The sequence below is a fragment of the Amphiura filiformis genome, chromosome 1 (assembly GCF_039555335.1).
Source record: "Amphiura filiformis chromosome 1, Afil_fr2py, whole genome shotgun sequence".
Lineage (NCBI taxonomy): Eukaryota > Metazoa > Echinodermata > Ophiuroidea > Amphilepidida > Amphiuridae > Amphiura > Amphiura filiformis.
The window spans coordinates 5,220,830-5,234,077 of record NC_092628.1 but is presented as its reverse complement, the minus strand read 5'-3'; the positions used below and the strand labels follow the sequence as shown (position 1 = coordinate 5,234,077).

The 13,248-nt window shown below is 36.7% G+C and overlaps 1 protein-coding gene across 1 annotated transcript in view; it reads left to right on the top strand.

Moving 5' to 3' along the window:
* The window catches only part of LOC140148487 (G protein-coupled receptor 137Ba-like), a 47,193-nt gene extending 35,031 nt beyond the window's left edge, over positions 1 to 12,162 (top strand). The window contains exons 5-6 of the mRNA XM_072170856.1: positions 9,535 to 9,659; positions 11,443 to 12,162. Of these exons, the coding sequence (XP_072026957.1) occupies positions 9,535 to 9,659; positions 11,443 to 11,647 (330 nt within the window). The 3' untranslated portion in view covers positions 11,648 to 12,162. The remainder of the gene's footprint in view (positions 1 to 9,534; positions 9,660 to 11,442) is intronic.
* Positions 12,163 to 13,248: the final 1,086 nt, after the last annotated feature.

Sequence of the window (13,248 nt, the reverse complement as noted above, 5' to 3'; positions counted from 1 at the left end):
AAGTCATATCAGGTCCAATGTCCACAAACCCACAACCAAGCCGTGTGGCAAGATCTTTGAGTCCGGTGTTAAGTTCATCAATCGCTGCAGGTTTCTTAATAGTGCCAGAATGGTCCACCAAATGGCTTCAATTGGGCCTTCAGTTTGCAAAAGTTCTCACTTTTGAGGGGGGCACATCCCCCCTTAGACACCCCCTGCTTTCGCCCTTTTTTCTGCTTTGGACACCTGACACTTAATGTTTACAGTAATAATTTATACAGTTTTAAATAATAGTGAGAACTTGCCCACGAATGGCTTTAATAGCTTCATTTCACCAATTTTCGGCTTTTTCAAACTCAAATTGTACACAATAATAGTACCAAAATAATCCATCAAATGACTTCAATTGGGCCTTCAGTTTGCAAAAGTTTTCACTTTTGAGGGGGGCACATCCCCTTAGACACCCCCCTGCTTTCGCCCTTTTTTCTGCTTTGGACACCCGACACTTAATGTTTACAATAATAATTTATACAGTTAATAATAGTGAGAACTTCCCCACGAATGGCTTTAATAGCTTCATTTCACCAATCTTCGGCTTTTTCAAACTCAAATTGTACACAATAATAGTACCAAAATAATCCATCAAATGGTTTCCGTTGGGCCTTCATTTTGCAAAAGTTTCTCACTTCTGAGGGGGCACATCCCCCCTCAGACACCCCAATATTTGATGTTCTGTGATACTTATAGGTCAAAATACATTTTAACTGTGACTTGGTTTAGATTATTTTGACCCAATCAATTGATATGTATAAGTGTACTGAAAAAAGGGGTGCTAGCTTATACAGATTTAAACCAGGAAAGTCCATAGAGGCCCAAAATAGGAGGGAACACAACATAACCTGAATATAATGTACGATATTCTTGTTATTCTGAACTGCACAAATAATTTGAATGATAATACTAACAAGTAAGAACCCAAAAGTTGACAACCTATCAATGTAGAGTTTATTAAAAGCTTGCTCCTCATTTGTGATGAAACAGGAAGTAAACAAAAATTACTGAATGTTCTTAAAAAAGTAGTCTATACAAGAAATATAATCAACATTTTAATAATATATCCTTCCCAAACAACTATATGTAGTTTCATTCATACATCATGTACATACATACCATACATTATAGTTTAAAGTCCCTAGATAGTGAGCATTATGCTTATTCTTGTTGAGATTATTAAAAACTAATATTATAAACTAAATATTCAGTTTTAGTTTCAATTTGTTTATTCCAGGCTTCTGATGAGATCTCAAGAAGTGATAAGAAGTCACATGTTGCCAAAATATTAGCCATCTTTCACTTTTTACTGTGCAAATAAAATGCTGGAAATGGAGTGGTGTTGCAGACAGAAAATACAAATGGCACAATGTCTTTGTCAAAGAACCAAATTTACAAGAAAATGTATGTACACACAAACATTATGAAGTCGTAGATTTTTGATTGTATAAATATCTCAACTTTTTTGTAATAAGTTGGGGGATGAGGCTGTGGATCATGAAGTGGCCCCTTTAAGATCAGTCCACATTATATTGCTGAGTGTCATATATCATGAGCTATGACTTATCTACAGGTTTCTGTAGTCAAAGGAAATCAAGGGGTTTGGCAGTCCCTGCTTGTCTGCAGTATGAAACTATATCAAGAAGGAAATCAAATATTACATTTTAGCCCAGTTGCACAAATAGTACAAATCTATCAAATATACAAGTATATTAGAAAATGTGAGTTTGTCAATTTCTAAAATGACTCAAAAAGAATACAGAATTACTGTTTTACTAAAAATACACACAGAAAGAGGAAATCAAGTATTAAAGCCTTTTCCCAAGAAGTAAATATCTTGCAAATAGGAAGATAAAAATGTAGATATAATATTTTTACTTCCAACTTGGCTCAAAAATGCGACACTATTATCATGATTATATTGGGTAACGATTTATGATCAATCTAAATATTGTGGAAAAGGGGGTATCTTTTCTACCAGTAGCACGGACCACAAAATAATGAAAATAAGGGATATTTCTGAAATTTGGATTAAAAGGGTACTTTGGGAAAATTTCGTACTATGTTGCATATTAAATAAGAAATAGTCAGCAATTTCGGAAAACAACAACACCTAAGTTACCGTATTTCAAACAAATAACTGTAACTAGTCCGGGAACTGTTCTTAAATTGACCTTAAGTTGGCTGTCACCCCCTGGCAAGGATCGAAGTAATGTTTCATCAAAAAGGGTTTTTTAAACTATAAAAGTCATTGAAAAACATGAAAACGGGGTATTTTTCACTCAATTTAATGAAAATTCTTGCGAAGGGGGAGGGGGTATTTGAAAAGTAGGAGAACTTTCATGGTTACTTGTATATTGTTGAGTGTGGGGGCCAAGGGGTGTGAATTTCAGTTGGACTCCTGATCATTTGGGTCCATGAGACAATGAATGAATATAGCCCTAAAGGTTGGGTAGTATGTTTGTTGATAAATGTCATATCAGACTTAAACTGTTTCAGGCCTCAAAATAAGAAGAAAAATCCAAGGGTCCTCTGGACCCTTGCCTTTGAAATTTCAAGAGTCGTTGTTAATTTTCAAGGGTCCGACCCCGGACCCATGCCTTTAAAATTTCAAAAGAGAGAATTAACTAACGGGGATCATGATATGTAGCTTGTAGAAAATTGAAAACCCGGGTTGAAAACTTGATGGGAAACTAAAATGAAAGTGTACTCTGCTGGACCTATTATGTGAACCAGATTTTCCAGTGGAACATTATAAAACTAGGATTTCCTGCTCTTTGCATGGTTCAATTTTTACGGGTCACACGGTTCCGTACCGTAGGAAATTTGTGTGTCCGCGCATACTTTCACGGGTATTTGACACAAGAACGCGCATTATTTCGAGCGCTGGTATGTTTGTTGATAAATGTCATATCAGACTTAAACTGAAGAAAACTATTACTGTTGCAACTATTAATAGATTACTAGTGAGAAAATTCATAGATTGAATTTGAGAACTTCTGAAGAAATTATTATCATACATTAAATAAAGGAAGTACACAGCAATAAATGTGCCTGGCGTTTCCTTGTAAATCAGTATAATATCATTCTGTATTGATGGAGGGAGTAGTCAGTATAACTGAGCCAATGATGTATCTTCAGCTCCAATAATACATGATTTTATCACGCCATGTTGTTACATAAGCGGGAAAACTGATAGATCTGAAAAAAAACAAGTTGAATGATTTTGTGGATTTTAGAAGGCTTTACAGTAGCATATCCATCCTTTCACAAATGAGGTGCAGCAAGGGGAAAACTCAATGTCAGGCGGGGTTTCCTTGTCAGTTTACAGGCCAGGTGCCTTAAGGGGTGCAAGGGTCATGACTGGGAGGAATGCCCCTTCCTCATCCCCACCTCTGGTTAGTGGTTAGGTCTGATTGTCAATGTAGTTCATCATACCTGCTTCTTTTCCCCTTCCTAGAGTCTGCACACAGCCTGCATCTTTGAATGCTTTGCTTTGTAAGAACTTTCCCCCTTCTCCCCACACTGTCATGTAAGAAGACACCAAGACCTTCCCTTCCTCAGATCCCATCAACTGGCCAACATAATTATGTATAGTTTGTATACAGAACAAGGCCAAGCTATTTATATCTGACTGATGGCATTTCCTCAACAACATCACATGTGTTGGCCTTAACCCCATCCTGACAAAACTAGGACAATAATAGTATATTGATGTACCTGTATCAACCAAAATAGGTCATTAGAATATTATAGGGGGCACATAGCGCAGTGGCATGTCCAGGGGGGCTTTGTGTGCTGAAGCCCCTGCACTCTGTTAAAAATGCTGTTTTTTGGCAATTTTAGCCATTAAGCCCCCTGCCCCGCATAACTCTGAAAACCCTTCTGAGCAAAAAATGAGAAATGAGAAAAACACTTATGGTGTTCTATTATTTGAAAGGTGATGTGGGGGATTTCATCAAACTGAGATGCATGCTGGTTATATACAAATCAGTGGAGGTCCTTAAGGGTAGACGAGGTATTGTTGGTCGAAGCAACCGAAAAATTGATTTTCATTATCTAAATCAATATATTATTGAAAAATAACACTTTGATCTTTTGCAAAAGTTCATTCTACAAATCATATACTTTGAAAACTTGCTTAATTTATTACTGCTAATGAGTTATCTACGTTTTACAAAAGTGTTGTTGTTTCAGCCCTTTTACAACATGACTCAAGAACCACAGGACCTACAAAAGTATATCTGTGATATTTAGATTCTTCTACACGCTCACTATGAATTGAGCAATGCAATTTTTGCCAAAGCTCACTACCATTCTCAAGATGCTGTGAACTACCAAATCGCAACAGTTTAAAGTTGTCGCTAACCTTAAATGGGTCATTGGGTGTGAGATCTATATGAAGGATTGCAAAACAAGTTTGCTTTCCATCCAATCCTTGAGTATCTCTTTAATAATGAACTCAAGTTATTATTACCAGGAGGCATGCATTGCATTTCCTCACATCACATGGTGTGTTCTATACTCCTATGGGGGATTGATGACCTGAAAACTATTGCCTAGTCAATATAGCAGATTAGATCATCTGATTGTCTTATGACTGCAGTTTAACCCCTGTGCCGCCTACAAAATATCATTGTCTTTAAGGAGGTTTCATGTTGTATATCCATGTCAAACTTTTCAGCAACATGATATTAGATGAACTGGAATGGAACATATATCACCAGTTTGTTTATTGATTTACCTTTATTTTTAAATTTTTACAGTTTTTTTGCAGACAGGAAAAACAGATAGCACAGCTAGATTATGGCTATGCCAGAAAATTTGAGATAGAGCTGTACTCTGATTAAATATAAATCAATTCAAATGCATAGATATTTTGAATTTTTTGCCAATTGCAGTTAGGGACAAATCATTTTCAACTGAATATTCAGTTAAATTATTTGAATTTTAAAAAATCAACCAAGAACTAATTCTAAATCTTTTAGGGATTGAAATTCATGACAAATCTTTTCCAATTTAATTATTAAATATTCTGAAATAGGCAGTGGTGTAGCTAGGGCTTGTGGCGCCCAGGGCTAAGGATACATAATGATGCCCCCCCCCCCGATTCTTGGAACAATTGCGCATGGAGTGTGCGAAAATTTGCACAAATTGGCCCTACACAACTAATTAATTTAGGGTGGCCACAATGCTAGCTATTGTGTGTACCCCTGCCTACATACACAAATGTATGGTGAAAATGTAACAGATTCTGCAGCAGTTGGAAAACTTTTGGGCATTTTGAATTCCATATAATTTGTCTCCTAGTAACTTCTGTGCAAACCCGACTACCTAATTAGATAGAAAATATTCTGCTCGTAATGAAGGTGAATATAGCATTTTTGTACGGTCACGCATAAAAAAGTTACGCACAAAATAATTTTTTGTCATCAAATAAAACTATTTTCCCAAAGATGTACAATTATGCTATATTCAGTTTTACAATCTAGACCCTCAGAGCAAAATCCTGTGCAAAAATCAGACAATTTGGTTGTGTAGTTTAGGAAATACAGGCCTTTGAAGGCCAAAATTGGCACATAATAGCGCCCTCAACACATATATTTACCTTAAAAGTCCTGGCAAAAGAGTTATTTTTGTGATTTCAGCCATTTTAAAAATGTTGTAAAGAAGCAAATATAGCAATTATGACCCTGGATTTTTAATATTTGCATAAATGAACATTAAATAAACAAAAACAATACATCTCATGCCTTCTTTGGCTTTATTCCCACAATTATCGCTCCGTGAATATGCAAATTTATGACAAAATCAGGATTTTCCTAAAAATGGGGTAAAAATGGCCAATTTTGTGAATCTTTAAAAGGCTGTATCTTCAAGAACGGATTGTCCGATTGAGTTGATTCAAGAGGTTTTTTAAATCATTTTGCAGCAGGAACAATCCTGACAGAAAAAGTAATTCCAGGGGTGGGTTTGAAATTTTCATGTGACCACCCTATACAATTGTGGTCATAATGAAGTTGAATATCGGTCTTAAATTCAAATGAATTTGTGCTGAAATGTGCACAAAGCGTTCGAATTTTTTTTAATTTTGTTTCATCGCAGAATCGATGCTGAATTGGTCAATTCGGCGCCCCCTCTAAGGGCGGGGCCCAGGCAGGACATGTGCCTACCTACACTTCAATGGCGAACAACACAAAAATGCATTGCATAGTAAACAAAGGGCCGTGTGAAGAGTACATTGAACAAATTTGTTTAAAAAAAAATTGATGTTATCCTATGATTTTATATATGACTTACTGCTTTGTAAGTACTGCAAGTGACATGAGTTTTGATTTCAACAAAACACTCGCTCACTTTCGGTTGAAACACTAGCTATTGATTATTATCAGAATACCCAGGGCTTATGCTGGAACACTTTCGCTTATTAGACCTGGATTTGCACAAATGTCCAGTTACTTTTTCCTGGGTTTGTGATAATGTAATCATATTAAACCCAATTTTCACATCTATTTGATAAAAAGAATGCAACATTATTTTTACCGCTTCAAGTCCTGTCAGTAGCTCTACTATTTTTAACTGCCCAACATTGTGCCCCTCTAATTACAAAACTGAGAATGCCACATTACAAAAAAAGAGAAAAAAATGACAAAAATAAAACAAGTGAATGATGAGAGCCAACATGTCGTATCTTCTTTGAAATTAAAAATAGGGAAAATATGGCACAACATCCAATGGGGGAGTAACACAAAACATATAAACAAAGTCAAAAACCAGACGTTTCAAAAAGACAAAACTTTTCGTTTTCAAGGAATAAGAGACCTGCTCTCAATATAGTCGAGACCAGCTCTGATCAAAAAAAGAAGATAAAAAGCTTTTTATTTGTGCCCCAAAGTTCGCACCCATAGAACAAAATGGGAGCAATTTTTGTGTCAAATATTTTACTCATAATATCCGGAGGAAGCCTGCCAAATTTGTTGGCAATATGTTTGAAACCAAACAATGCTTTTAAAGCTTGAGTACTAAGATTTTCATGAGATTTAAGAGAACTGAACACTGTTTGAAATGTTGACCCTTTTGTCATACTTTGGTGCCATTATTTCTGATTATACCTATATAATAAAGTTTATTAGCCAATGCACAATAAACAGATTTACCCCCTGCGAAATGGTTTAGGCCAATATTGTGGGCTGGGCTTCAATGCCTAGGTGCAGCATTCTCAATGAACCAATTGGCATTAAGGCCTATTGTCTCGACAGCCAATAGGCTTTGCCTAGGCACAGCGATGCGGATCAAATTTCTGAGAAATAATCACATATCGTTCTGTCACGGAAGGAGTAAGAGGTGGTGTTATTCTTGGAAAAAAATTTTTCCCTCCCACCACACCCAAACAAAAAATTTTCTTAGCTTTTCTTGACCTTAAATTGGTTTCTGGAAGGTGTCCTTGGGTACGCAGCTTATATGGGATACTGGTGGTAGTGGAATTTTTTTTTTTAGGACAAACAGTCACGGACCATGGGAAGGCATCAAGCAGTAAAAATTGATATAATGAAATTGTAAGGATACAATAAATGTACACAGCGTGTATAGGTAGGGCTCGGGAAATTCCTAGAGGGGCCTCGAATTCACGGGGAGTGAGTGTAGGGAAGGGCTCAGGAAATTCCGGGAGGGGCTCCGTAACTCACGGGGAGTAAATTTAGGAAAGGGCTCAGGAAATTCCTGAGAGGGGCCCCGGAACTTACGGGGAGTAATTTTAAGAAAGGGCTCAGGAAATTCCTGGGAGGGGCCCCGGAACTTACGGGGAGTAATTTTAAGAAGGTCCAGAAGGTCGGTCTTTTGGCGGAAAAATAACGGACAGGGCCAAAAATTCCATCAAAAATGGAATTATTTAAGTGCTTGCCCCTATATGTATTTGCTTTTAAAGGGTTTTTCAAATTGGAAAATTGATTTAAATAAAATCGTAAGGATACAATAAATTTACACTGTGTGTATAGGTAGGGCTCGGGAAATTCCCGGGAGGGGCCCCATAGCTTATGGGGAGTAATTTTAGGAAAGGGCTCGGGAAATTCCCAGGAGGGCCCCGTAACGTACGGGGAGTAATTTTTGGAAAGGGCTTGGGAAATTTCCGGGAGTGGGCCCGTAACTTACGGGTTAATGAATATTATGTAAACTTCTCTTGTAGAAGTTAGACTTCATTGTATCCAAATTGGGCCCCGGAACTTACGGGGAAAAGAGATTCAGATTTCCAAGAAAACTTGATTATAAATAAAGGGAGATTACTCCAGACAGATGATTTGCAAAACTTTGAGTATAGTATGTGCTTTATTTTGTATGGGGTAATATCTTTCCGAATTTAAATCGCCCCATGGTGGAGGCATCCCAATCGATTTCCGATTTAAAAAAAATAAATTGGGGAGATTCAATTTTTACTAGATATACTCCATACTCCACAGGAGTAGAAAGAAGAAATACAGTCTTTTTGAATAAGATCCGCTTTTAAAACTTCAATATTTGTGTTGATAATTGAAAGGAAGGGGATTTGACTTAAATTTGAGATTAATGATTTATGATATAGAAAAGCCACTCAATATCCAGGAGATATTATTCTTTTCTCAAATTAAAGCAAAAAGGAAGTCTAAATGTGGAAACTTTTTTTTTTAACCACTATCTGATATCATGCATGGGAGTGAGCACACAATGTTACTTCTTCATTTTTCTTATTAGAACAAAAAAAAAAAAAACATGTTTGTTTCCTGTAGCAGGTCAAAAAAGTCACATGCGAAATGCTTTTTATCAGATTTAAGCTTTTTTCCCTCAAATTTTGCTCAAATCTCACAAATTCAATCTGTGAAAGTCCATTTAAACAGACATTTTCCTTGTGAGTCTTAAATGGAGATGGGTGGGTTTTCCTGTTGGCAATTTTCAATTTCCAAGTTTATTTTTAGGTCTGTTAAAAATATGTACAGCATATGCACTGCTGATACTTGATTTGTGTGAAAGTTATTTATATCCAGGACTGTGGTGTGTATATTGGCAACATCCATGGCGTATATGCGAACCTGGAGTTATACAGATTTTATAGTGTAAACTGGTGAAAACTATACAGCACTCCAGGAGAGTCTTTAGGATTTCATATCAGATAAAACAGGGCTTTGACGAATTCATTTTAGAATGAGTACATAGCCTTAGAAACTGGGGGGGGGCTGCAGCAGGAATACCTTTCAGTCCCCCCCTCCCCATTATCCTAGGTGAAGTTAAAAAATTGTGATAAAATAGAGGGAAAATTAGTGTTTGTGACCTATATAAAATCTTCTTAAGCCATGGAGTATACATGTAGCTTGCCATAGAAAACAAAAAAGTAAGGAAAAAGTAGGGTCTTAAAGAAATGATTCATGCGCATCATAAAGTTTGAATATTTAAAGCATTCATAGTTTGTCATGTTCTATATTTACATGTATGTTTTTCTCAAATTCTCACAATTCTATTCTAATGTTTTTGTTGCAGAATCTTCCACATATAATGCCTGACAGTGTGACACCATCGAGGGCGTATTTCTTTGATAATCCCAGAAGATACGACAGTGATGATGACCTGTCACGGACACACAGCAGCGCCACAACACTAGCAGAGTAAGTCACACTATTTGGAACATCACAGTCATGTATTATTAATCTCTCCACACGGGTGTCGACTGCAAATGACAGTTTCAAATTTGTTTTGGGCTCTCATCTAGTAGGTAATTATGTACTCAGGTACCAGATTGAATTTTTGAGCGGGAATCCAGGTACCCGAAAAAAACTTTAAAGAAAAAACTTGTTTTTTACAAAAATTGAGAAAAAAGAAGGTAGCCTATAGGCCCTAAAAAAATTAGCAATTTTTGCTGAAGTTTTGTTCCAGTTCTAAAGCAAAAATCTAGGCCTATTTATATTTTATCTGAAGCACTAAAAGATATTAGTCAGGAAAGTGTTTACAAGTATTCAGACTATGGTACAGCCCTGTGCATGCACCAATTCCATTTGAGTACATCTAATTTGGGTTCAATTTCAGGACAGACAAAGAAAATAGGTCTTGTTGAAACATGAGCCAGTCGTAAGTTCCCAAATCCAAGCCTGTGAATCAGTCACTATTTCCTGTATTTGAATATGGGAATAACTTTCTTGGGGTTACCTTTGGTTTAAGCTTTTTAAAATAAAAATGTTACATTGCCCCTTTTCCAACACAAAGTTTGAAAATTGCTGTGTTGCAGTCAAGTGGGAAAAATGGGAAGGTTGGGTCAGTCAGTTAATTTTTTATAAACCACCTTTTTTTTTTTAATCCCTACAAATAAGAAAATAATGCTTCTTCTGTTAGGCCAAGAAAAAAAAACCCAACCTGAGTTAGGGGCCCGACCGGCCCAGATTTTGCATCTTCGGAGAATTTTGATTTTTTGCTAAAATCATGTAAAATCTGCCATTTTGGGGCCAAAATTTATTCATTTTGACTGAATTTTTTTTAAAATTCAGAACATTTTCAAAATATGTTTGCAATTTTGCCAAAATTTTCAAGCTTTTAGTGATATTTTAGGGTAATTTTAGAATCCAGAAAAAAAATCTGATCGACTGTTCTACTTGAAAAGTCCATTTGCCGGTAAAACAGGGTATTGTTGTTTTTTGTTGTCGCCTTAGTGACATTTGTCAATTTTGACTACTGGATACTTGCTAGACATCAATTTAAGACGTCAGTCTTTCGATAAAATAGTAATAATAAGTAACAAGCATTGATTTTTTGAACATACCAAACATGGTTTATAAGCAAAAAATGTGATTTAAGACATATGTACCAATGGTTTAATTGTTTCATGAGTAAGTAACAATTAGTGTTTTCCTCCCACTCACCCCCTTACATGTGTTGACTCATAAATGGCAGGACCTGGGACTCACTGAATACAGGCTACAAATAGATTCTAATAATACTGCAGAAAATTTTTTGTTGCTACTCAATTTTCACATAGACAATTGATTTATTCCAGGGGGTTCTCATCTTTGGTTTGGGTGGGGATGTGTGCCTGGGACTTGAAATACTACCCAACTTTAAACCAAACTTTACAAAATAAGAGACCCAAAATTATACCAATTTTTGGAACATTTTTGAAAAATTTTCAAAAAGAAAACAATGAAAAAAAGTTATTACTTTTGAGGAAATGAAATTGAGGGCCATCAATAATCCAACATGGCTAAAAAAGCACCCTCAAATTTGCTGCACATCCCTATGCCCTCATTTCCACTGAGAACCCCTCTCCTGGTGTTTATTACCGAAGAGTGTTGGGATGTTTATTGGATTATGGTACATGTAGGTAATTTAAATGAAATCAGAACTAACTTGAGCAGATATGTAATAATATTAGTACTTTTTCTCTCTACTTGTCTTTTGTAGTGCTGGGCGAGACATTCCATCGATACCAAATACACCAATAAATAGCAGTACACCAAGCAGATTTGGTTATGGCACCATCATAAGAACAAGTAGTAGCTATCCAACTGGTCAATCCCGTGGTCAGTATGGTATGCCAGGGATGTCACCTACAAGGCTATTCTCAAACAATGTTTCTATTGGAGGGTACAATCAGATCTATGACTGACCACTGGACCAGTCACTTGAATCATCAAAGGTCACTATAATCCACCGATCAGTATGGTATTCCTGGGATGTCACCTACAAGGTTATTCTCTAACAATGTTTCTATTGGAGGGTACAATCAGATCTATGACTGACCACTGGACTGGTCACTAGAATCACCATAGGTCAATGTTATCCACCGATCAGTATGGTATGCCAGGGATGTCACCTACAAGGTTATTCTCTAATAATGTTTCTATTGGAGGGGTCAATCAAATATATGCTTGACCACTGGACCAGTCAATAGAGTTCCAACAGGTCAAAGCAGAACAAGAAGTAGCCATCCTACTGGTCAATCGGCCTATTTCAGTTGAAATCCACACACCGACTATGGAAGACATGATCTTAATGGGTGATTGAATGGGTTGCCTGAATGGGTGACTCCATTTGAAATTCAGACCCCCTGTGTGGTAGATTAATGTCATGTTTTCCAGAAGGGGTGTGTGGTTTTCAACTGGAATGCCCGTTATAGAGTATGCCCGGTTAGCAGGAAAGATCATCTGTGTTGGTAAACCATATAGAAAAATTGAACTCTCGATAAATATATTTACATATAGTTTTTTAGCTGTTATTACTACAGCTATCATTAGAGGAAAAAATCTGATCTCACATTCTTGAAGTGTGAAATAATGCATGCACATATTTTGCGGGGGGGGGCTTTGGGGACTATACAACTATTATTTTCCTTTGCTTTCCATGCTTCATTGCGATAGCAGCTATAATCCATTTTTTTTTGCTCTTCACTTTTTCAAACCATTGAAAAAAAAATTGGGTTAACCTTTTTGGGCTGTTGATGAAGGGGGCGGCAAAATTTATCTTTTCTTCTGCAGCTCCCTAGGGGAGAAGCGGCCACGGTGCACCACTGTAATGATTGGGTCATAGACCGTTGTTAACTTGTAGCACCCTCCATCCTTATCCAGAGATGGTTGGTTGGCCCTGTTATAGATGCATGGCTTCCCTAACTCCTCTCTCAAAATATTGGGGCTCTCAATCATGATAAGCCAAAGGACCGGTGGATGAATATGTTGGGAGACTTCAGACAAAGTGGGATGTTTGTGTTCAAGAAATTTGGTCTTGAAAGAATGTTCAGTCTGTCGGATGTATGAATCTTGGCAGATTCCTCCTGTTCATATAAACTGGACTTGTGATGTATTTTTCTCAGTTTTGTCCTTTGTCTGATTGTCTTGTTTGAGAGCTCCAAGATTTTGAGAGTACGTTTAAGGAAGCCATCTGATTGAGGGCCAACCATCTCTGGATGAGGATGGAGGGTGTTACCAAAGGTCTATGACACAATCATTACGTCACATCATTGAAATTAAACTGAAACTGAACTTCGAGAGTACGAGATCGGGTCATTCTGCTGACAAAGGCTGTAATAATAACAGCTTAAACTTAACAGAGATTTGTATTGAGATCACAAGTTCAATTTTTCTAAAAGGTTAATTTCAGGTATTATTATGTTTGTATCAAACAAAAATGTGTCAGAAGTCACATACGAGGGGGTATCAAAAAGTTTTTGAAATTGCCCAGAAGTGAAAGAGCTATATCAATGAAATTTTGTCA